Source organism: Schistocerca gregaria, chromosome 2, assembly GCF_023897955.1.
Source record: "Schistocerca gregaria isolate iqSchGreg1 chromosome 2, iqSchGreg1.2, whole genome shotgun sequence".
NCBI classification, from domain to species: Eukaryota; Metazoa; Arthropoda; class Insecta; order Orthoptera; family Acrididae; genus Schistocerca; species Schistocerca gregaria.
The window spans coordinates 329,622,351-329,645,419 of NC_064921.1; the positions used below are offsets into that span (position 1 = coordinate 329,622,351).

At 36.4% G+C, this 23,069-nt stretch overlaps 1 protein-coding gene across 3 annotated transcripts in view; it reads right to left on the bottom strand.

Moving 5' to 3' along the window:
• LOC126336982 (ATP-binding cassette sub-family A member 7-like) overlaps positions 1–23,069 on the bottom strand; it is a 585,480-nt gene that overhangs the window by 326,422 nt on the left and 235,989 nt on the right. For all 3 annotated transcript variants that reach the window (XR_007565029.1, XM_050001219.1, XM_050001217.1), the window contains exons 21-22: positions 11,923–12,054; positions 8,993–9,184 (exon numbers count right to left, since the gene is read on the bottom strand). Coding sequence is in view for 2 of the 3 variants with exons in the window: in XM_050001219.1 (XP_049857176.1) it covers positions 8,993–9,184; positions 11,923–12,054 (324 nt within the window). In the remaining variant the exon portion in view is untranslated. The remainder of the gene's footprint in view (positions 1–8,992; positions 9,185–11,922; positions 12,055–23,069) is intronic.

Below are 23,069 nucleotides of genomic sequence, written 5' to 3' on the forward strand. Positions count from 1 at the left end.
TCATTTAAACATGAAAATCAGCAAATTTATATGTAACAATGGCCATGAATATTTTCCAAATGAGATGGTCAAGCTCTTTGAAGCAAAAGGATTGCAGTTCAAGTTATGATAAAGTACATACCTCTGCAAAATGAAGTGGCAGTATGACTAAAAGGTACTATCACTGAAAAGGCTCACTGCATGGTTCCTTGGATGCAAACTTGGGAAGCAGTTTTGATCAAAAGTGGTATTGGCAGCTGTCTTTATCATTAATGCTGGTCCTACTTCAGCACTAGGTGGAGAAATTCCAGTAATACATTCTAAAGAATTATTGACAATAAGTCTGACAACAGGTCAGTAAAACACTTCACAGATGGGTACTATACCAATGGTTAAAGATTATAGTGTCCAAACTGTTGTGATAAAATAAAATTCACTTTAAAGCGTTATTCCTTGGTAATTTTTGAAATATCATTGTTTTCCATATGTAGTTGTCCTGTGCAAACCTCCTCTTCTCTGAATAACTACTGCAACTTACATCCTTCAGAATCTGCTTACTGAATTCTTTTCTTGGTCTCCCTCTACAATTTTAACACCGTACACTTTCCTCCAATACTGAGCATGTGATCCCTTCCAGTCTCAGAATGTGTCCTATCAACCATTCCCATTTTCTAGTCAGGTAGTGCCACAAATTTCTTTTCTCCCCAATTCTATTCAGTAACAACTGAATAGAAGGCAGCATATACAGAATGGCAAATTAACGAAATGAAAGTAGCATGTCTGATAGCAAGTGCTCTAAGCAAACCAGTTACTAAACTTGGGCTGACATGCAAAAAAGTAAAGAAATATGGAACAAACAATGTGCTCAATTTAAACATAGCAGCATGCTAAACTTGAAAATGGAAATTTTTTTGGGGGTCAAATATGATGAAACAGAAGATATTAGTACACAAGTAGCAAAGCAGCAAAACATTTTTGCACCTCCAAATGATGAATTAAACAAACATGACTAGAATACATCATCCAAAAGAATATTAAATAGTCGAATTTTTTCCACACAAGAACTTTAAAGATCTCTGGGACACAATACCAGCAGAAAGCAATAGTATGAATTAACTTACTGTAAAACTTCATGTCATTAAATTACATGAGCAAAATACAATAGACGGAACTGTATTTGACATTTCTAATGCATGGAAAATGATTATGCTGAAAGAGTGAGCAAACCAAAATTCCCATACTATAAATGTAAACAAATAGGTCATCAGTCAACGAAGTTTCCACTGAATTTTCTTGACTGCACTAATGTGTGGCAAGAGGAGAAGATGAGCGGAAATGCTGTATTTCCTTCATGCACCATAGGTTCATCAACCAGAAATTATATTGACATAAATAAATGGTATTGTGACAGTGGTTTTATGAAGCATATCACTCTGAATAAGCAATAATTCATTCTGTACAGTGAACCTTGTGTTCCTGAAGTGGTATCATTAGGACAAGATATTAATATGCACATGTTAGGTCAAGGAATAGTTAATATTGAAATAAGATGAAACAATGAATGGTACAGTGCCAGAATGGAAAATGTTTTATATGTGCCCGATGAGAGTGATCCTTTGTTGTCAGCCAGAGCAGCTGCACATAACAGCCTCATTATAAAGTCCAATTGTAAACGCATTAGGATTCGGAAAGAAGCCACTGATAACTTCGTCATGACAGGCAATGTGGAAAATGAGCTGTACGTGTTAAATATACATGTTGTCAGACCACAAAAGAATAGTCAAGTGCACTTAGTGACATCTTGCGAAACATTATAAACATACCATGAAAGATTCGGTCATCGAAATAATGTGATTCAAACAATGAGCAAACCATTCCAAGTTACTGGTGAATTAATCCACACAGTTGTCAGTGGACCAATCAATATTTTAAAATGATTTCAGTAAATTTTGTTGAATTTTCTTTCTGAAGCATAACAATAAAATGTATGACATGATTCAACAATTTTTAAATGAAGCTCAAAGCAAAGGACATGCTGTTAAACAATTTAGAAGTGATGGAGGCAAAGAATTTAATAACAACAGAGTTAAGGTATTGCTCAGAGATAAGGGAACACAATTACTTATTCCTCCACCTATACTTCTGAACAAAACAGTGTAGCCAAATGTGAAAATAAAACAATTCTTGAAGCTGCATATACGATGCTGAATGTAAGTAAACTACCAAGAGGATTGTGGGCAGTAATTTTAAAGCATATTGGAAGTTTTTGGTTCGAGATGAATTTTCTGTTGTACAACCAACCAGTAGGAAAAGTTTATAACCTCAGAATTTTTGCACAGGCTGCTATGTTCACAGAAACAAATATTTCTGCTCAAAGTATGATGACAAGGCTGTTTTTGAACAACTTGTTGGATTTAGAGTCTCAATTTCTACCAAAAAGAAACTGGTTATGATTTAAAATTTAAGCCTGAAATGTTTGTAGTTTCTGTAGCAATCATATAAAATTTTACATTCCTTTGCAGTCTGCTTCCAGAGCAAATCAATGCAAAGAAAAATTTAACACACTTGACTCTGGAGTAAGTCAAGTATCAGATAACAATAACATAGAATTAACAGAATTACTGAAAGCCAGAGCCTCCTAAACTTATAAGAACAGATGACAATGAAGAAAATAAGTGTGAGTAGAAAGTAATGACTTCTTGATGCTAACAAAAATTAGTGCTTGCTAACATAAAGATCCAAACTGTTTTTCTGAAGTACTGCAGTCACATGAGATTGATGCAAGCTATTATTGAAAAAATAAAAGCACTTAAGAGAAACAATAATTGGGTGTCAGCTGGATGACCAACAAATGCCAAAGTATCACAGAATCGCTAGATTCTACATTGAAAAGCTGCAGCTGATGGAAGCACTCACTTCAAAGCCCAATTAGTTGCTAATGGGTGTATTCAGCAAGCAGGAACTGATTATGAAAATGCATATAGTCCTATTGCATGTTATAACACCATTTGAGTTTTGCTAGTGATAGCTGCTTCAAAGAAATGAATCAACTACCTCACGATGAAGTGTATATGGAATAACCAGAAGGCTTCAAAGATAGTACTCTCCGAGTGTGTCTCCTTAAACAGAGTGCCTAGGGAGTTCAACAAGCACCACCCTGCTGGAACAAATGTTTTATGGGAGTCACGAAGACATCAAGTTTTCACAACAGTGCTACAGATTGTACTTTGTTTGATTGCAAGTACAATGAAAACAGACTTTATGTAGCAATGAATTTTGATGATGGTCTAATTGTTGGCAGTGACAAAGAAGAAATTACAGCTTTTCTGAACACTTTTTAATGTAAATCTGATATAACAACTGGGGTCATTGACAGTTTCCTTGGAATAAACATAAAGCAAAATGGAGACGGAACAATTACCGGAAGTCAAGGCAAATACAAAAAACAAATACTGGACAGTTTCGAAGGGCAGAAACTGACATAATATGAATTCCTGTTGGATATGAAGAGAATCGTCAAGATGAAGCAGACTTTAGCAGTAAATAAAGATGCTTGAGCTACGGAAAAAGCAACTACTGGGATGAAATTGAGTGAAATACATGTTCTGGTATGACAGAGAATAAAATTTGAGAGTTTACAGTGAGACTGATTTTGCTGCGTCAAGCAACAAGACTTTCAACAAATCACAGTATGGCAAAGTATTATTAACACAAATTATTTACAGAAGAATTGAAGAACTGACAGACGCCAACCTTAGGGAAAATCATTTTTGATTCTGGAGAAATGTAGGAACATGCGAGGAAATACTGACCATACAACTTGTCCTGGGAGATAGGTTAAGGAAAGGCAAACCTATATTCATAGCATTTACAGATTTAGTGAAAGCTATTGATAATGTTGACCTTGAAATTCTGAAGGTAGCAGGTATGAAATACAGAGAGCAAAAGGCTATTTACGACTCATACAGAAAGCAGATGACAGTTATAAGAGTCAAGGGACATGAAAGGGATGCAGTGGTTCAGAGGGGAATGAGACAAGGGTGTAGCCTATTGCTGATGTTATTCAATCTGTACATTGAGCAAGCAGTAAAGGTAACAAAAGAAAACTTTGTAGTAGGAGTTCAAATTCAGGGAAAAGAAACAAAAACTTTGAGGTTTGCTGACAGCACTGTACTTCTATCAGAGACAGCAAAGGATTTGCTAGAGCAGTTGAAAGGAATGGACAGTGTCTTGGAAGGAGGATATAATTTGAACATCAACAAAAGCAAAACAAGGTGATGCTGAGGGAATTAGAGTAGGAAATGAGACACCTGAAGTAGTAGATGAGTTTTGCTATTTGAGCAGCAAAATAACTGATGATGGTTGAGGTAGAGAGGATACAAAATACAGACTGGCAATGGCAAGGAAAGCGTTCCCAAAGAAAAGAAATGTGTTAACATTGAATATAGATTTACGTATTAGGAAGTCTTTTCTGAAAGTATTTGTATGGAGCGTAGCCATGAATGGAAAAGGGAAACAAGGATAATAAACAGAGAAGATGAGAAGAGAATAGCAACTTTTGAAATGTGGTGCTACAGAAGAATGCTGGATATTAGATGGGCAGATCACGTAACTAATGAGGCGGCACTGAATAGAATTGGGCAGGAAAGAAAGTCGTTGAGAGTACAGGCTGAGACATCTATCGATCACCAAGTTAATGTTGGACGGAAGAGTGGGGTGTAAAAATTGTATAGCGAAACCAAGTGATGAATACAGTAAGCAGAGCCAAAAGGCTGTATGTTGCAGTAGTTATTCAGAAATGAAGAGTCTTGCACAGAATAGAGTAGTGTGGAGAAGAAGTGCATCACACCAGTCTCAGGACTGAGAAGATCAACAACAAGGTTAAGTGTTTGCATTACACGAAAATTATTTTTCCACAAATACATCTTAATTTAGGCCAATACCCACAATAACAAAAATTAAAGCAGGGAATAAATGGATTTTCCATTTTGGAAAGGAATCTTTATCTGTCAGTCAACCCCAGTGTTGATACAGTAGCTCAATACAAAGGATACTAAAGAACAATGAAGAAAGGAATCCAGACATAAAACAACAATGACGAATGATCAATCCATCTCATTTTGTCTGTATTTTCAAAAATTCTAGACGAGATCATGCACCATAAAATTTACTAACACTTATATAGAAAAATACTCTTAATAACAAAAGATTTGCAATCAGAAAGGGTCTCAACTGAACTGGCTGTGTACCTTGGCTGATGATAAACACTTAAAATTGCTACACCACGAAGATGACATGCTACAGACACAAAATTTAACCGACAGGAACAAGATGCTGTGATATGCAAATGGTTAGCTTTTCAGAGCATTCACACAAGGTTGGCACTGGTGGTGACACCTGCAACATGCTGACATGAGGAAAGTTTCCAACCGATTTCTGATACACAAACAGCAGTTGACCGGCATTGCCTGGTGAAACGTTGTTGTGATGCCTCGTGTAAGGAGAAGAAATGCATACCATCACGTTTCTGACTTGGATAAAGGTCAGATTGTAGCCTACCACGATTGCGGTTTATCGTATCACGACATTGCTGCTCGCATTGGTCGAGATCCAATGACTGTTAGCAGAATATGGAATCGGTGGGTTCAGGAGGGTAATATGGAATGCCGTGCTGGATCCAAATGGCCTCGTATCACTAACAGTTGAGATGACAGGCATCTTATCCACATGGCTGTTACGGATTGTGCAGCTACGTCTCAATCCCTGAGTCAACAGATGGGGATGTTTGCAAGACAACAACCATCTGCACGAACAATTTGACAACATTTGCAGCAGCATGGGCTATCAGCTTGGAAACCATGGCTGCAGTTACCCTTGGCGCTGCATCACAGACAGGAGTGCCTGTGATGGTGAACTCAACGATGAACCTGGGTGCACAAATGGCAAAACGTCATTTTTTTCAGATGGATCTAGGTTCTGTTTACAGCATCATTATGGTCGCATGTGTGTTTGGCAACGTCACGGTGAATGCACATTGGAAGCGTGTATTCATCATCGCCATAATGGTGTATCACCCGGCATGATGGTGTGGGGTGCCATTGGTTACATATCTCTTTCACTTCTTATTCGCATTGATGGCACTTTGAACAGTGGACGTTACATTTCAGATGTGTTATGACCCGTGGCTCTACCCTTCATTCGATCTCTGCGAAACCCAACATTTCAGCAGGATAATGTACGACCGCATGTTGCAGGTCCTGTACGGGGCTTTCTGGATACAGAAAATGTTCGACTGCTGCCCTGGCCAGCGCATTCTCCAGATCTCTCACCAATTGAAAACGTCTGGTCAATAGTGGCCGAGCAACTGGCTCATCACAATAGACAAGTCACTAGTCTTGTTGAACTGTGGTATCGTGTTGAAGCTGCATGGGCAGCTGTACCCATACCGCCATCCAAGCTCTGACTCAACGCCCAGGCGTATCAAGGCTGTTATTACGACCAGAGGTGGTTGTTCTGGTTACTGATTTCTCAGGATCTATGCACCCAAATTGCGTGAAAATGTAACCACATGTCAGTTCTAGTATAATATATATGTCCAATGAATACCCGTTTATCATCAGCATTTGTTCTTGGTGTAGCAATTTTAATGGCCAGTAGTGTATTTGAATCAATAAATCATACATTACTGCCACTGAATATGTTTTATGACTCAGCTGAGGCTTTTGATTGAGAATTGTGATGTTCTAATGCAAAAGTTAATAACAGCTTCATGTTTTCTATCTGCATAACAAAAATAGGTTGGTAACTGTAGTAGGTACTCAGAATTTCAAGCTATCACATATGGTGTAGCACAGAGTTCTAGTTTGTGTTTTCTATTATTTCTTGTATACATAAATGATGTTTCTTTTACGTTGTCAGAAGAAGAAAATTTTGTTGTTTCTGCAGATGATATGGGCATATGACTAAAAAGTAGTGCCGGTTCTCTCCCTGAAAAGGTTAATGAAATAGTTGAAAACATCAACAGATGGTTTACAGCAAATGGATTACCATTAAATTTTGACAAGACTCAGTACACACAATTCAGTACTCCTCATAGAATTCCACATGTTATAAACATAGTCTACTAAAATAAAGAAATTCCTCAAGTACACAGTGTTTAGTTTTTGTGACAACAGATAAATAACAGCCTTAATTCGATGACACACACCCAAGAATAAATGAAGTGCCTTAGTTCAGTTAAATTTGCAGCAAGCATTATTACTGTTACAAGTGATTTTAAAACAGAGAACTTTATTTCACATATTTTCAATTAGGTATTATTGAGTTATGTAATCATTTTTTGGATTAACTCAAATTTGAGGATAATATTTGTAGAATAAAGAAGCCTGTACAAGAATTATATCTAGTGTTAGTTCTAAAACATTCTGAAGAGACTTCTTCAAAAAAATTGGAATTTTGACAACTGTTTCAGAACACAAACATGCATTTGTTGCTATCTATCTTTCATTACTCAGAATCATAGTGAATATCATTAACATAATACTAGAACCAAAAACCACCTCTCCAAAGACTTTCAGGTCAGAAAATTAGTACAGAAAGAAGTCAGATATATGGACACAATTGTATTCAAAACCTGCCAAAGCATTCTGTGTGTAATTTTGGGTAATTTGGTGCAGTTTAAGACCGAATACAATATCTCACTTGATCACTTTCTTCTATGCCACTGAAGAATATCTTCAGGAAAACTCTAAAAATTAATCTATTAGGTTATACCACAAATAATATTACCTCTGTAGTACCATAGCATTTCAAATTGTTAAGTCATTTAATTGTATTGCACAAAATATTTGACAAACATTTTGTGTCTGTTAGTGACAAGATAGTGTTTTAAGGCTCAGCAAATGCTGGCTTAGAACACCTTAAATTACCATTTTCAAATGACCTGACTACTACAAATATGTTGGAATGTCTGCCATAAAATCTTGAAAATGAAAGAATCTAAATATCAAAATCAATTGATGATTTCAATATTGACTAGTTTTATGCCTGCTGTTTGGATCATGTAGACTATACAATCTGTACAGGTCATTTTTTTTTATCTTTTTATTTTTCTTTACTCAAATTTTTATGTTGTTCACAAATTTCAACACCTTCTAAACTTTTCCCTCTAATTAAGGCCACGGAAACGTAGTCTTTTCCAAATGTACTTCTGACCAAAAAGCAGTTGTGATAGCTGGAGTCCAACTTTTTTTGTTAATCATGCCTTTTGTGTTCTCGAGGTGATATTTCCATAGAAACTTACATCCCCTCCAACAGATATTTATGTATATCTAATGTAGAAGGGCAAGACCTATTTCCATAGATTTAGCTTCAAAAATTGTTTAATATAACAAAATATTTTCTTTAAAATTGTCATCATCTATTTCATCCCCTTATGGGCTCAATTCCCAGAAACAGTAAAACACACTTTTTTTTTATTTCTAAGGAAAACCAAACTCAAATTTTCATAGATTTAGCTTTAAAAATAATTTCATAACACTTTTCGTCTCCTATTTCATCTCCTACAGGGCTGTATTTCCAAAAACACTGAAACACGTGTTCTTTATTTCCAAACATAGAGTCAAATACCAATGTTCACAGATTTAGCTTTAAAAATGATTCTTTAATAATGATTTCTTTTAAAAAAGAATTTCACCCATTATCTCCCCGCCCCCCTTTCCCCAAATGGTTGAATTACAAAAAATGTTGAAAAATGTAATTTTTTATTTTTGACTGAAAAAGCAAACATCAATTTTCATACTTCTAGCTTCAAAATTGCCTTAATAAAGACATTTTCAAAAAGCTTTTCATCCCTATATCACTCCCTTATGAGTGGAATTTTGAACAGTCCCTTCTTAAACAATTCGAGGAGTACAAGATCAACATCCTCACCAGATTTCAGGTTTCTAGCCTTAGTTTGGTGATGATGAGTCAATGAGGACATTGCCTTTTATATATACAGATAAGTTCCTACCTGGAGCCACCAATGAATGCTGCAGCAATTGACAACTTTCTCTGCATTCCTCCAGATAATTCAGATGCAAGTGCTGTCCTCTTATCAGAAAGTTTCAAGTCTTCAAGCATTTGCCCTATTTCATGCAAAGTCTGATACTTTGGATATTCTTTCAATTGGGCAAAGAACCACAAGTGATCTTCAACACTCAGTCTATTCAAAAAGAAAAATAAAGTAATAAAGTCAATCAAAGGCAACTAAAGATTAACAGCAATTAAGAGTTCCTGTTTCAACAGATGTTATCATTAAATATTTCGCTTCTACATCTATATTATGACTGTCATTTCATGGTGTCTAACACAGTATACAGTACAGTTTTTTTTTATATTCGATTAATACATGGGCCATATGAAGAACATATGATTATATGTCTCTGAGCTCAATGAAATAATTATAGATCTTATTTTTATGATAGCAATAGGCATGTGGCTGAAGAAGATTAGACTGTACGCATTCATTTTCTATTTTTGAAATTTTCCAGTTGAATGAGTAACATGCAGATTTTTTTTAGTATGTAACAGCATACAGTTCACTGTCACAGCTCAAATAACCATTCAATTCACCCGATTTGAGCACCCTCAAGCCCCTTGCAAATTCAACATGACGGGCATCTCATGTGCTCTCAGTATATTTTTTAATAAAACAGTATAGGTTGTGATAAGACTGTTTTAATTATTCAATTTATATTATATATGTAGCAAAATTATTTTTAACATACTGCAGTTTTCCAGGGATATGTAATGAAATTAAAGTTAAAAGTTTAAAGAATTAGTGACACTGACGTCATATGAAACTGGTCTTTCATTATCCTGTCCGGAAGTCTCCCCTGACCCTAGTTCTGAGTGACTTTTCTAAACTTGAACCCTTTCCCTAATCCTCTCCAATCCTTTTTCTTCATCCCTCTTCTTTTCCCTTCAACTCCTTCACCAGAAGGAACCACTGGCTCCAAAAGCTTGTAGATTTTTTTATCTGTCCATTTACATTATATTACCAATAACTGGTTATTTTTGTTGTTACAGAGCACTATTATAGTTGGGCAGGAATATCAGAGGATATCAGCTGTGGCCTTGTTGACAGAACAGTCCCAGAATTCACCTGAAACAGTTTCAACCAATGTATTCTTTCCAATCCTGCACCTGAATTTCTTATACTGAAGATGACTCTTGTTCTAACTCATCAGTCTCACTTAGAAATTGTTTTTTGCTTTTGTTTTTGACCAGGACTCAGCAAATTTTGTATCCATCTTGAGGAAAACATTCTCAAACTCTTCTCCATGAATCACTTATTGTACTTTTTCTTCTCCTGATTGTCGATTATTGTTTTCATCTGTGGTTGCAGTTTTGACTTGTCAGTCAAATGCAGAGTTTGGTAGACTGACACAGCTACTTCCCTACTTAAGTGTTAAAAATGAAGGATTGAACCTCTTATAAACTCATGATGTTACTGTCAGTTCCAGTACAACACTCGTGGCTGCCGCATCGCGGTCGGAAGCGGGGCTGAGGCAGCTTCAGTTAAGTTTTTTAAAATATGATGACACTTGGTGTATTTGTATTTTTAGTTTGACAATGTCGATTATGGACAAACATTAGTAAGTGTAATTCTGAAGAAGGTTGGGTTATCCCAATTGAAACCTAGGTAAATATATGTAACTCCGCAACTGAGCCTGTTAATTTTGAATTTAATATTTATACAGTTGCTAACAGGGCCGCAAAATGCTGAAAGTATAAAAGCTGAATACTCGGGTGACAAAAGCTCTAAAATAAATGAGCTTAAAATTTTTTTGTCTGAATTTAGAAACGTTAACGCAAATTGTTTAAATAAAACCAGCTTACAGAAGGTACAATAAAAATCATAAATAAAACTGAAATTTTTAAGACAGTTACCAGCTTTTGTAGGAAAAAATAAAAGGCATTTGTGAGACTGGAGTAGGAGCAGAGAATGGGATAGAGGCAAGCTGAGACGGGGGGACTCATGAAGGTTGAGGCCAAGAGGTTTTGGGGAATGAAGAATATGTTGCAATGAGAGTTCTCACCAGTGTAATTCTGAAATGCTTTTCAGCAGTCACGGAAATCAAGCACACTGTGTTGCACACCATGCTCAGAAACTGGGTATCCAGATGTCTTTTGGCCACATTTTGGCAATGGCTACTCATGCAAGCAGACCACTTGCTAGTGGTCATACTCATTCAGAAAACCACACACTGGATGCAGCTAAGTTGACTGCTTTTACAATTGTCCACATCAATGATGGGTTAAAAAAAAGACTGTCAGAAAATTGGGAACGGAGGCAGAGTAGGGACAGACAAATATATTGCATAGATTTGATGGGTGGTGGAATGTCACTGTGAGAGAGATGAGGACAATAGTGGAGAGGTTATTTCTAATTTCTGGCCATGACAAGAAATAATCTAAACCAGGGCAGACAATGTGATTCAGTCACTCCAGTCTGAATGGTACTGAGTCATGAGGGGTGCTCTCCTTTGTGGTTGTGGCCAGTCAATGGGTATGATAGGTTATGGAGGAGACAAGACATAGGATAACTGTTCCTGGAAAAAGTGTGGAGGGTAATTTTGACCTGTGAAGGCCTCATCAAGACCCTTGGCAGATTTGAAGAAGGACAACTAGCCACAGCAAATGCAACAACCACAGGTGCCTAGGGCGTACGCAGAATGGATGGCAGCTGTCTAAATTGATGTACTGAAGGTGTTGGGCTTCTGGAGGAATGTAAATACAATATTCTCGGCCTTGATCCAGATTATGACAGCATCACCAATGAATCACAACTGGTGAAAAGTTTCGAATTATGAGTGGAAATTTATCCTACTATTCATATTTTTATTTCATCTTGGATTTTTCATTGTTTAATTATACAAGAAAATAATTAAAACTTACTTATCAAAAAGAACATTATGCTGTGGACAAACTCCCAAACTTTTGCGGATACTGTCCATTTCACGATTAATGTCTAAACCATATATAGTTGCAGTTCCAGAAGTTGGAGGAAACAGGCCTGTGAGAATAGATCTGAAACCAAGAAAACAGTGATAACAGAAAATTCGAAAAAGTACTAAGGCTGATTTCACTGCAATTAAATAAATGGTTACACAAATTAAAATTAAATTGTATTATGTTTGCATTTAATTTGTCTGTTTGTTTTTAAGTTCATAGTTCCTTTGAAGACAACTTAAAATACATTCAGATCAATTATTGGCAGATTCATGGCACCCCATCCTATCAACTTATAACACAAAATAGTATAAACACAAATCTCTATATATTTCAGGCCACTGAAGAAATATTTCAAAAATTACAGGTGAAACACATAAGGCACAAAAAATTTGTTTTGTTCAGTTATAATTAGACATATCCGAAGTAATAATTGTCAACTTAACAATGCAGATATTATTTAGTGAAAAGAAACTTTGTCACACATTTCCATCTGAAATAAGAAAGATCATAATGACCCTCGAAACTAAAAGTTTGTATTGAGTTAAAGAAATATTCAATAACTCACTATAAATTTATGGTTTTAGAAGTTGTTATGTGCTCAGTCATACATGTAATACATTATTAGTTAAAAGTTTTATACTGTAAATATCAAAGTATGCCACTGTTAGTCTCTTTATAAAGGGACTTCACAGATGTCAGAACCTGGCCAGTCTCACTTCTTACATTATTTTCTAACATGCATCAGAAGGTATTATATGCCTAGGTTGTCATCAACCTCTATCGCAATGGGATACTCTTTGAATAAAAGTTTGGATTTCAAAATGCATGCTCTATCACAGAACCTGTTTATACACGCAATCAGCACATAACAAAAATTTTAAATATTAAAATATCTCTAGTTGGTATCTTCGGTGACTTACTAAAGACATTTTACTGTATCAGTCACAATATTCTATTAGAACAATTAAGTTATTATGGAATACACAGTTCAGCACAGACCTAGTTTAATCCTATAACAGTAAGCAGACTGCCTTGTTACAAACAGGTATTTGAGTCATACAAACAGAGACACCAAATCACTTCATGAGAAGAAATCACAAGAAGCAGTATGTAGAGTTCGAGCAATGGCCTGTTACTACTCTTGCTTTACTATTTTATTTGAATAAGGAGGAGAAATTAGTCCTTTTTACAGATGACACAACCCTTATCATCAAGTTGATCAAAGAAGCGACAACAGGGGATATAGCAACTTTTTCGTTACTGTTATTAATTGTTTTGCACTCATAAACTAGCTTTAAACTTTTCAAAAACACATATTATTCACATAATTTACTGTCAAAAATACTTGGCATATTATGAATGTCACACATTTCTATTCACAGAATATTCACAACTAATTATTTATTTCTAAACAGAGAAATCGATACCCAGTTTCATGACATGTGTCCCATCTTTAGGAACATTTTACAATGTAAATTCACAAGGGTACAGAACTAAGATTAAAATTGGTTAAAATATGTTTAAGTATTGCACCATGGTGCACGAGTGCAAGAAAATATCCTGTTCAGTTCTAGGTTGGACAGAAAGCCTTTTGCAGAGAAGGACAACGGTCCTGGCTGAGGAGTGAGCCATACATGGATCTGCATGAAGACAGATGGATGTTCTTTTAAACATAGCGCTTCACAGGTACCCACCAAACCAGTATGACACACAACCCAAACTGTAGGATTAATTCTATTTTTTAATTATTATGATATTCTGGGAGACTGTAATTATGACAAAATTTGGGAAACCAGAAAAGATGGAACTGGAATTTGATACAGAAAAACAAGTCCATGTCGACAATGACAACACTGTCGATCCACGATGCCCAAGCATATTAATAGAAATGCTTGGGCGGCAACTTATCATTTCATTAACTACAATAACAATGGTCAGAAACCCATCGCTTGCAGCAATGGTGTCCCACCTACACCTGGCCCTAGAAAAAGTTTTCAAGGCAAAATAAGGATAGTCAGCATCAGCACCATCATGGATACCAGATGTGAAGGAATATGCCAAATCAGAGGTACTGGGCTACTTCAAAAACAGGAACCAGCAGCAACCGAAATTTTCAGGGACCACCACCAGTACAAGATGGTAATGGTAGCCGCAATAGGTCAGCAAATTATTCTAAACCAATTCCTGGCTAGCCACAGCAACATTCAGAACCTATAAGAGTGGTTGAAGTCACTGAAGAATGGCCTCCCACCTCTAAGCAGTCAACAAACTAGAGGCAGAATGAGATTTTCACTCTGCAGCGGAGTGTGTGCTGATATGAAACTTCCTGGCAGATTAAACCTGTGTGCCTGACTGAGACTCGAACTCGGGACCTTTGCCTCTCACGGGCAAGTGCTCTACCATCTGAGCTACCAAAGCACGACTCACACCCGGTCCTCACAGCCTTACTTCTGCCAGTATCTTGTCTCCTACCTTCCAAACTTTAAAGAAGCTCTCCTGCGAACCTTGTAGAACTAGCATTCCTGAAAGAAAGGATACTGCGGAGACATGGCTTAGCCACAGCCTGGGGGATGTTTCCAGAATTAGATTTTCACTCTGCAGTGGAGTGTGCGCTGATATGAAACTTCCTGGCAGATTAAAAAGGTTCGCAGGAGAGCTTCTGTAAAGTTTGTAAGGTAGGAGACGAGATACTGGCAGAAGTAAGGCTGTGAGGACCGGGCATGAGTCGTGCTTCGGTAGCTCAGATGGTAGAGCACTTGCCTGCGAAAGGCAAAGGTCCCAAGTTCGAGTCTCGGTTGGGCACACAGTTTTAATCTGCCAGGAAGTTTCACCCTAGAGGCAGTCTAATCATGCTCCCAGGTATCGACTGCGGAATGGTGTGGAGGCACATGTTGTAATGCAGCAATGCACGTGTTACGTTATAAGGATGGAAATGATATAAATGATGAGGTACATGATAATCATATATTTACAGAACAGTTTGGACACCAAGTTCACGCCGCATTTCACCAATTATCTCTACGAAACTTCTAGGATTCTGACATTGCTAGTGCACCATTGTATTGTGTCAGAGGCTATAGATGCCCATAAACAGAGGGCACAAGAGTAGGCTCAGGTGGAGTTAAAATTTGAGAATGGAGCCACTGAGTGCAGGTTTTTCATAGTGAAAGAGTTCTCTATTCCATGCTTACTGGGAATGAAATTCTTGTAATAGAGGATGCAAGAGCCTACCTCCAAAGTAAAACTTCCCTACTAAATTCAGGGAAAAGGAAAGTGTTAAATTTAATTTGTTCTAGACCATCTCAGGGCAGATTCTGCCAGAATCTTAAGTTAAAACTAGCAGGTAATAGTAAGGTGCTGTGGGCAGAAAGTGACCTTGTTGACCACACATGTGCGAGCCTGTATCAAAAAAAGTAAAAACTGATTTGCCTGATATCAGTAAGATTTACGCCAAGGTGCAAGAATCTGGGTGCCTTAGCGAGCATCAAAAGACTGAATGGTGGAGTTATTGCTGTCATTTATTCATGTTTTCTCCAGTAAATCTGGAGTGATAAGAGTTGATGCACATCACATGAATATCACTCTCCATGATACCTTTTTTTCTCACAAAACCTATTCCATTCCGTGGGCAAAAAGGGATGCAGTGAAGAAGGAAACACCTAGGATGATGTCTTGTAGGTTTTATTGCAGGATTGTATGTATGATCCATGGTTGGGCACTTCCCTATGTGAAAGCTCATGAACTCCACGGAAATGTAACATATAGACAAATGTATCATGTGAATTTACTGGAAGATGAAACCATCATTTAATTCCAAAATGCTGTATGCTAAAATAAAGATTGCTCATTACTCTGTTAAGTTGAACGATCATAACTACAGTAGCAGAATCTAAGCCATGTCCTAATGAGAAATACACATAGCTAGTAGACCATCTAGTGCTGTTTTTGTACGTTTCTCTATTTTGTAAACATTTATTTAGAATTTAGGTTTATTTTATTACTTAGCAGCAATAATATATGATTAGCGAAAGACTTAACTTGGGAGAAAATAAAAAAAATAAAAAACATTCATTATACACAGACCTAGTATTAAACATCAGCTAGAATTGAAAATCTTCTGCCTGTAGCAAACTATTGTGTGTACACTGAAATGACCATGCGATAAATTACACACACTGACATTCCCTAGCTTATGTAGCAAGCCAGAGGAAATGATTGCTTAGATGGTAAATCATTATATTGTTTTTACTAATCTGCTAATGATTTCGGTAATGACTTGTCTTCTCCCTGTAATGTTGTTTCCATTATTTTCTTTGCACTAAAGTTGCATGATATCAAAAGGCAAACTGAGCTACGGGTTGCTTTTGTAAAAGTTTGAGCTTATGAAGAAATTAGGGAATTTCTTTTATGCTTTGACCATTTGTGTGTCTCATGTTTTTTGTGATTTGCTTTTATGCAAACCACATAACGTTTGGGTCTAGAAAGCCTGGTATCATGTTCCTTTCCATGATTTTATTTCTTTTGTTTAGAGTACGGGCAAGATTTAAATGTCTGACCAGTATGTTCCACAGTTGGAAACACAGTCAATAAGTAATTGTATGCATGCTTAAAAATCTATGTGAACCATATCATTCTACTTCATGAAAGAAAAACACGAATAACATGAAAGTACTTTGTACATAGAGATTATCATGATCAGTGGACCGGAATGAAAGAAATGCTAGTTTTAGTGATGAATACAATGGGTGCATAAATGCATGAACCCTGTACTTTATATAAATGTGCACAGTGAAGAGGTACTGCTAGGTAGTAAGTACGGTGGAGATGAGGCATGACTTTGTTGAAAACACAAATTCCTGTGAATATGGACAACACTAGTAACACAGACACTTTTGAAAAGCAGATGTGCCACAGCTCTGTGTAGTATTCCCATGAAGAGTCCTCTGTGTAAAGTAGCAGCTGATAATATTGTGCTCCACTACGGATCTATTTGTAGCTGTGTTGTGTTGAATGTGCAGACAAGTTTTAAATTCCCACTGTGCATAGGTTACATCTATCTGCCATGGAAGGACACTCTCGCGGTACACATGGTGAAATATTCAGAGTAAATAAAAGAACACTAACCATGAACTCCAGTAGGGCCAGGAATAAATCAGAATATCTCTAGTATAATTAGTTTGCAAAGCCAGTAAATATAAATACTAGTGCCAACATAAAACCAGTGAATAACACTAGCCCTGTAAATGCAGATCATGATCACATGAAGTAACTGGAAGCTTTGATTCACAACAATAGGCAATTTGATCAGGCGATTTAAATAATGGCAGCTTTGCACTTTCCAGCCTCTACATCACATTGATACTGCCTTCTGACTTTGTTTCATAATGATTGCTGCATGCTGGTGAGGAACGCTGGCAGAAGTCCCGCCAGTCCAGCTGTCTGTACACGATCGCCAGCTGTCTACAGAGGCTGCTGCAAATGAATTGATCACTTGATGGTGAATGGTGCCTATCTGACATCGACACCAGAGGACCAGCCTCCTTTCCCACACTGATCTTGATGACAAAGAGTACATGAAGAGAATGAGTTTACTTTGCTCTATATTCAGTAAAAAATTTCTGAACTGATCTGCAGTTGCATGACCACCTTAAGTCATCAAGTCTACTTTGCTTTGTATTCAGTGAAAATTTTCTAAATTCATATACTTGTCACCTGTTCATCTGAAGTCATCGAGTCTACTTTGCTTTGTATTCAGCGAAAATTGTCTCAGCTCATCTAGTACCACTTGGAAATCACAAGACATCAAGTCTACTTTGCGTTACATTCAGTCAAATACCCTAGGCTCTCACTAATCTGGCCATTCCTCGCACATATGGGTGCAAGATTAGCAGAAGTGCCAGATTTTTGAGTGTCTGAAATTTATTTTATTCATTTATTTTGTTTATTATTATTGTTATTATTTTGAAAACATAGGCAATATAGTCTACTGCACTTTATTAAACTGAAGGATACAATATTAAAAAATACAGGATATACTTTATTAAACCCAAAAATACATTAATTTTCAAAGAAAACTTAGTCCTTGAGTGTATACTGTACATAATTATACAGTCGTATCACTCACTATGAAACATGTCCCTAATTTTTAACTATAGCAATGATGATATGTGACAGTGGCACGCTTTATTACACAACTGCTTTACAAGCATTACATCAGTACTGCATGTATCTGGTTGTTGCATAATGTACTCCAGGAAGACCTTGGCAGCTTCAGCACCAGCAGTGTGAGAAATCTCATGCTCTCTCCTCCTGTGTCCTCTTCTCCATCACTTTCATCATTACTTTCTTGCACACTTTTGATTATTTCTTCATCTGTTAAAGTTCGGTCCATATCACAGTTTTCCTCATTTAGCCACTTAGTAACATCTTCATCATCAACTTCTTCTCCTCCTGGAAGGTTGTGGAACATGTCAGTGTACAAATAATTGATAATTCCGAATTGACTGGCTCATCACTACCACTCACTACTGGGCCCAATTTGGCATCAATGGATGCGCTCTCCACTTTATTCAGTGCTTTAGCTGCTTGAAAAACAACATCACGTACCTTAATTGCTTTCCACGCCTTCCTCATAGTCACGATAGAGTTGTTTTCACTTTTGATAAGCAAGGAGATGAGAATTGAATGTCAATAATGACGTTTAATTGTTTCCAAAATTCCCTGGTCCATTGACTGAATTAGGGCTGTCACATCGGGTGGGAGAAGGAATGCTTGTATACCACTGGACTTTAGAGAAACATCTGAAGGATGACTGGGAGCACTGTCAATTACAAGGAAGCTTTTTCTTTTTTAGCTCTTTTTCTCACTGCTGGTACAAATGTTTCATGGAATCACCAAGAGAATATTTGTCTGTACATCCCCGCTTTCTTCTGAGTACCGTACTGCATTGGTAGAGTATTCATGTCAGTGGATGTTGGGATTTTAAATTGTCATAAGCGGTAGTTTATGATTCCCATTTGCATTACAATATGTCATTAATGTTATGTGCTGTTTCTGTTGCTTATAAACATGTTTCATAATGAGGCAGCTAATGTTTTTGAAGGAAGCATCTTGTAAAAGAGTCCTGTTTCATCAGCATTATATCAGACATCAGCAGTTAAATCTTCTTCCTTCTTCCTTTATTATCTTGCTTACAAACTCATCAGCATCCTTAATGTTAGCTGAGCAACTTTTACCGGTGACTGTCAGCTGCTGAATGCCATGTCGTTTTTTTTGAGTTTGATAACCAACCTTCACTTGCAGCAAACAAGTTACTACTGCCAAGTAGTTTGTTAAATGCAGCTGCTTTTTCCTTTATCACCGGGCCACTGACTGGAATTCCTTTACAGTGTTGTTGTATGAACCATCTATAAATAGCTATGTCCAGTTCTTCATCCTCACTCTTTCGCATAACCTTCAATTTTCCCAATTAACTATCCATTTGTCTTGAACACTGGTGAATTACACCTTCTTTCTTTTTGCTGTCATAAATAATTGCTTGTCCAACATCGAAGTCCACAGTAATGGCTTTTTGCGAAGGACCACGATTTAACTTATCTAAAATTTTGAGTTTCTACTTGAGGTCTAGCGTTACATGTTCCCTTTTAGAAGACATGATTCCGAGCGGTAAATAAAGCTACAATATCAAACACAGTATATCAGGTGTTGTTTAACTAGGCATTGCTGCACACGATAATTCATTGTGCAGGTGTTTTTGGATGTGTGCTGGATTACAGAGAGGCCAGACTACTGAGGGCCTTATGAGCGAGACTCAAGTGCATTTCTCAACTTAACTGCCATTCCCTTCTCATTTAAAGACATCAAGACTGCTTCACACTGTATATAATCAATAGTTAAATTTCATATTAACACAACTGAGAAATTTCTCAAAGCTATTTTATCATAATACAACAAACTATAAGCTAAATTAGTAACCCCATACTTGGAGAAACAACTAAAGCTAATGAAAAATACTTTGTGATTGATAATTACTTACTTTGATGCATAACACAGTTCAGTAAATAGCTGTTTTAAAGCACTGTTGAGATAATCAAACAAAAAAGAAGCCGCCTTATCCTCAATTATTGCTTGCTGCAGTTTCACAATTTGACATTTCTTAAGGGGGGGAAAAAATAAAAAAGTACTTGATACTCTACTTAACTATGTGTAATCTTGTGGACATACCATTTTTCTTTTCCAATGTGTACTTGTGTCACTGTTAAAAGGAAGACAACTAGGTGCTTATGTAATGAGCTAATGAGCATAGCCTATGCTTTTATTATTGAGATTTATAGCCACCAATTTGATCTCTAATAGAATTCAAGTTTATCCAGTCCCCTGGTTGTTTTTAGTCAAAGGCTTGAGGTATATACAACCAATAGAATAGCTTCAAGCCTTAGAGCGGGCGATAAATTGTTACTTATTGGAGGAACCATATATTTTTTTAACGTTCGTAAAGAGCCAGTCTCCAGTATGTATGTCTTTTCTTTCATAATTCCTATGTGTAACAATAATTGTACTCTGTGAAACCACAGTAGAGATTTATGGATGATCAGTGATATTGAAATGTCCTATCACTGAAAAAGAATAGAGCAGGGAAAAATTATATCTTGTTTTTCTCTCATAGTCTGTCTCAGCAAGCAGACATGCTGTGTAAGTTCTGTTGGAAGTTACATTTTTATTTTCTGGTTTTAGAGTAATTAAATATGTCATCTGTTAAGAACTATTGTAATTATTGTAAATTTACTTCCTCCCAAATGCACAATTTAAATTTAAAAAGATCCCCCCAACCAGCAGGATCATTATAGATATTGGCAACAATCGAACTCATATTGCCTTTAGTCATTAATTTGTACTTGCTCATAGTGTTCATCAACCCTGAGGCCAATGGAAAGAGGGACAAACAGCATTAACAGTAAATGATACATTGGTGACAGACGTGTATAGTGTTACAGAACTTTTTAACAAACATTTTATAACAGTTACTGACAAGATGGGGTTGTCATGTTCTGTAGATGCTGCTATGGAATACTTCAGACCAGACATTTCAGGTAACTTCCATAATATGAATTTGACCCTCACTACCCCAGCAGAAATAATATCCAACATAAAATCTTTAAAATCAAAAACATCTAGTGGGTATGATGAAATATCAACAAAGTTAATTAAGGACTGTGATTCTGAATTAAGTAACATATTAAGCTGTCTGTGTAACCAGTCATTTATGAGTGGAATATTTCCTGAATGGTTAAAATATGCTGAAGTTAAGCCACTGTTTAAGAAGCAAGATAAAGAAATAGCATCAAATTTCTGTCCAATTTCACTTTTGCGAGCATTCTCAAAAATTTTAGAAAATGTAATGTACAATCGACTTTATAACCATCTTATCTCAAATAACATACTGCCAAAGTTACAGTTCGATTTCTAAAGGGTTCTGATATTGAGAAGACTATCCACATGTACAGTGAAAATGTGCTTAATTCATTAGACAAAAAACTGCAGGCAACTGTTATATTTTGTGATCTGTCAAAGGCATATGACTGTGTAAATCACAATATCCTTTTAAGTAAATTAGAATATTATTGTGTAACAGGCAATGCTGCAAAATGGTTCAAATCTTATATTTCTGGCAGGAAACAAAGGACGTTATTAGAAAAGAGACATTTATCAAGCTATCAGGCACTATCCAACTGGGAACTAATTACATGTGGGGTCCCACAAGGATCCATTTTAGGGGCCCTTACTTTTTTTTGTGTATATCAATGACTTTTCATCACTAACATTATCAGAAGCCAAGTTCGTTTTATTTGCCGATGATACAAACATTGCAATAAATAGCAAATCAAGTGTAGTCTTAGAAAGGTCAGCTAATAAAATATTTGTGGACATTAATCACTGGTTCCTAGCCAATTCTTTGTCACTAAACTTTGAAAAAACACACTACATGCAGTTCAGAGCTTGTAAGGGGTGTCCCATGAGTATATGCCTAAAATACGATGACAAGCAGATAGAAGAGGTGGACAGTGTTAAATTCTTAGGATTACAGCTTGATAATAAATTCAACTGGGAGGAGTACACCACAAAGCTTCTGATGCATCTTAACAAATCTCTATTTGCAATGCCAAGTGTGTCAGACATAGGGGATATAAAAGTGAAAAAGGTGGCAAACTATGCTTACTTTCATTACATAATGCCATATGGGATTATTTTTTTGGGTAATTCATCAAGCCAAGCTAAAGTTTCCGAACACAAAAATGTGCAGTAAGAGTTATATGTGGTGTGAACTCAAGAACATTCTGCAGAAGCCTGTTTAGGGAACTAGGGATACTAACTACTGCTCCCAATATATTTATTCCTTAATGAAATTTGTCATTAAAAATATATCACTTTTTCAAACCAACAGCTCAATTCATGGAATCAATACTAGAAATAAGAATGATCTTCACAAGGATTTAAAGTCACTTAGTCTTGTACAAAAAGGTGTGCATTATTCAGTAACACACATTTTCAATAACTTGCCAGCAGCCATAAAAAGCTTAACGACCAATGAAATTCAGTTTAAGAGAAGCCTAAAGGATTTATTGGTGGCTAACTCCTACTACTCCATTGATATATATAACTCCTGCACAATTTCAGTGCAGTAATGTGTTCATTGTAAATAAGTATTTAGTAGTTGTATTACACATTTATTACCTTATAAATAAATAAAAAACTTTTTTATTTTATATTCAGTGCATTAGTATTTGTAAAATCATTCTTTCATATAGTGTTCATTAAAAAATGATGACCATGCCATTTTGGACCTGTGGAATGGTACATTAGCTTATTTGTTTGAGTTGTAAATATCTGCAATGTATTATTGTTTTTCTGACATGTTCTACATACTGGAGGACCTCCTCACTAGAGATTAATTATAATGAAAGTAAATCTAATCTAATTTACACAATTATAGCCAGAGGAACTGAAAGGGTTAAGCTGAAAACTGAGGTGCAATGTATCACACTGAAAGACTTGCTGGTACTAATTGCTGTGGAAATTTGACAATGATCTGT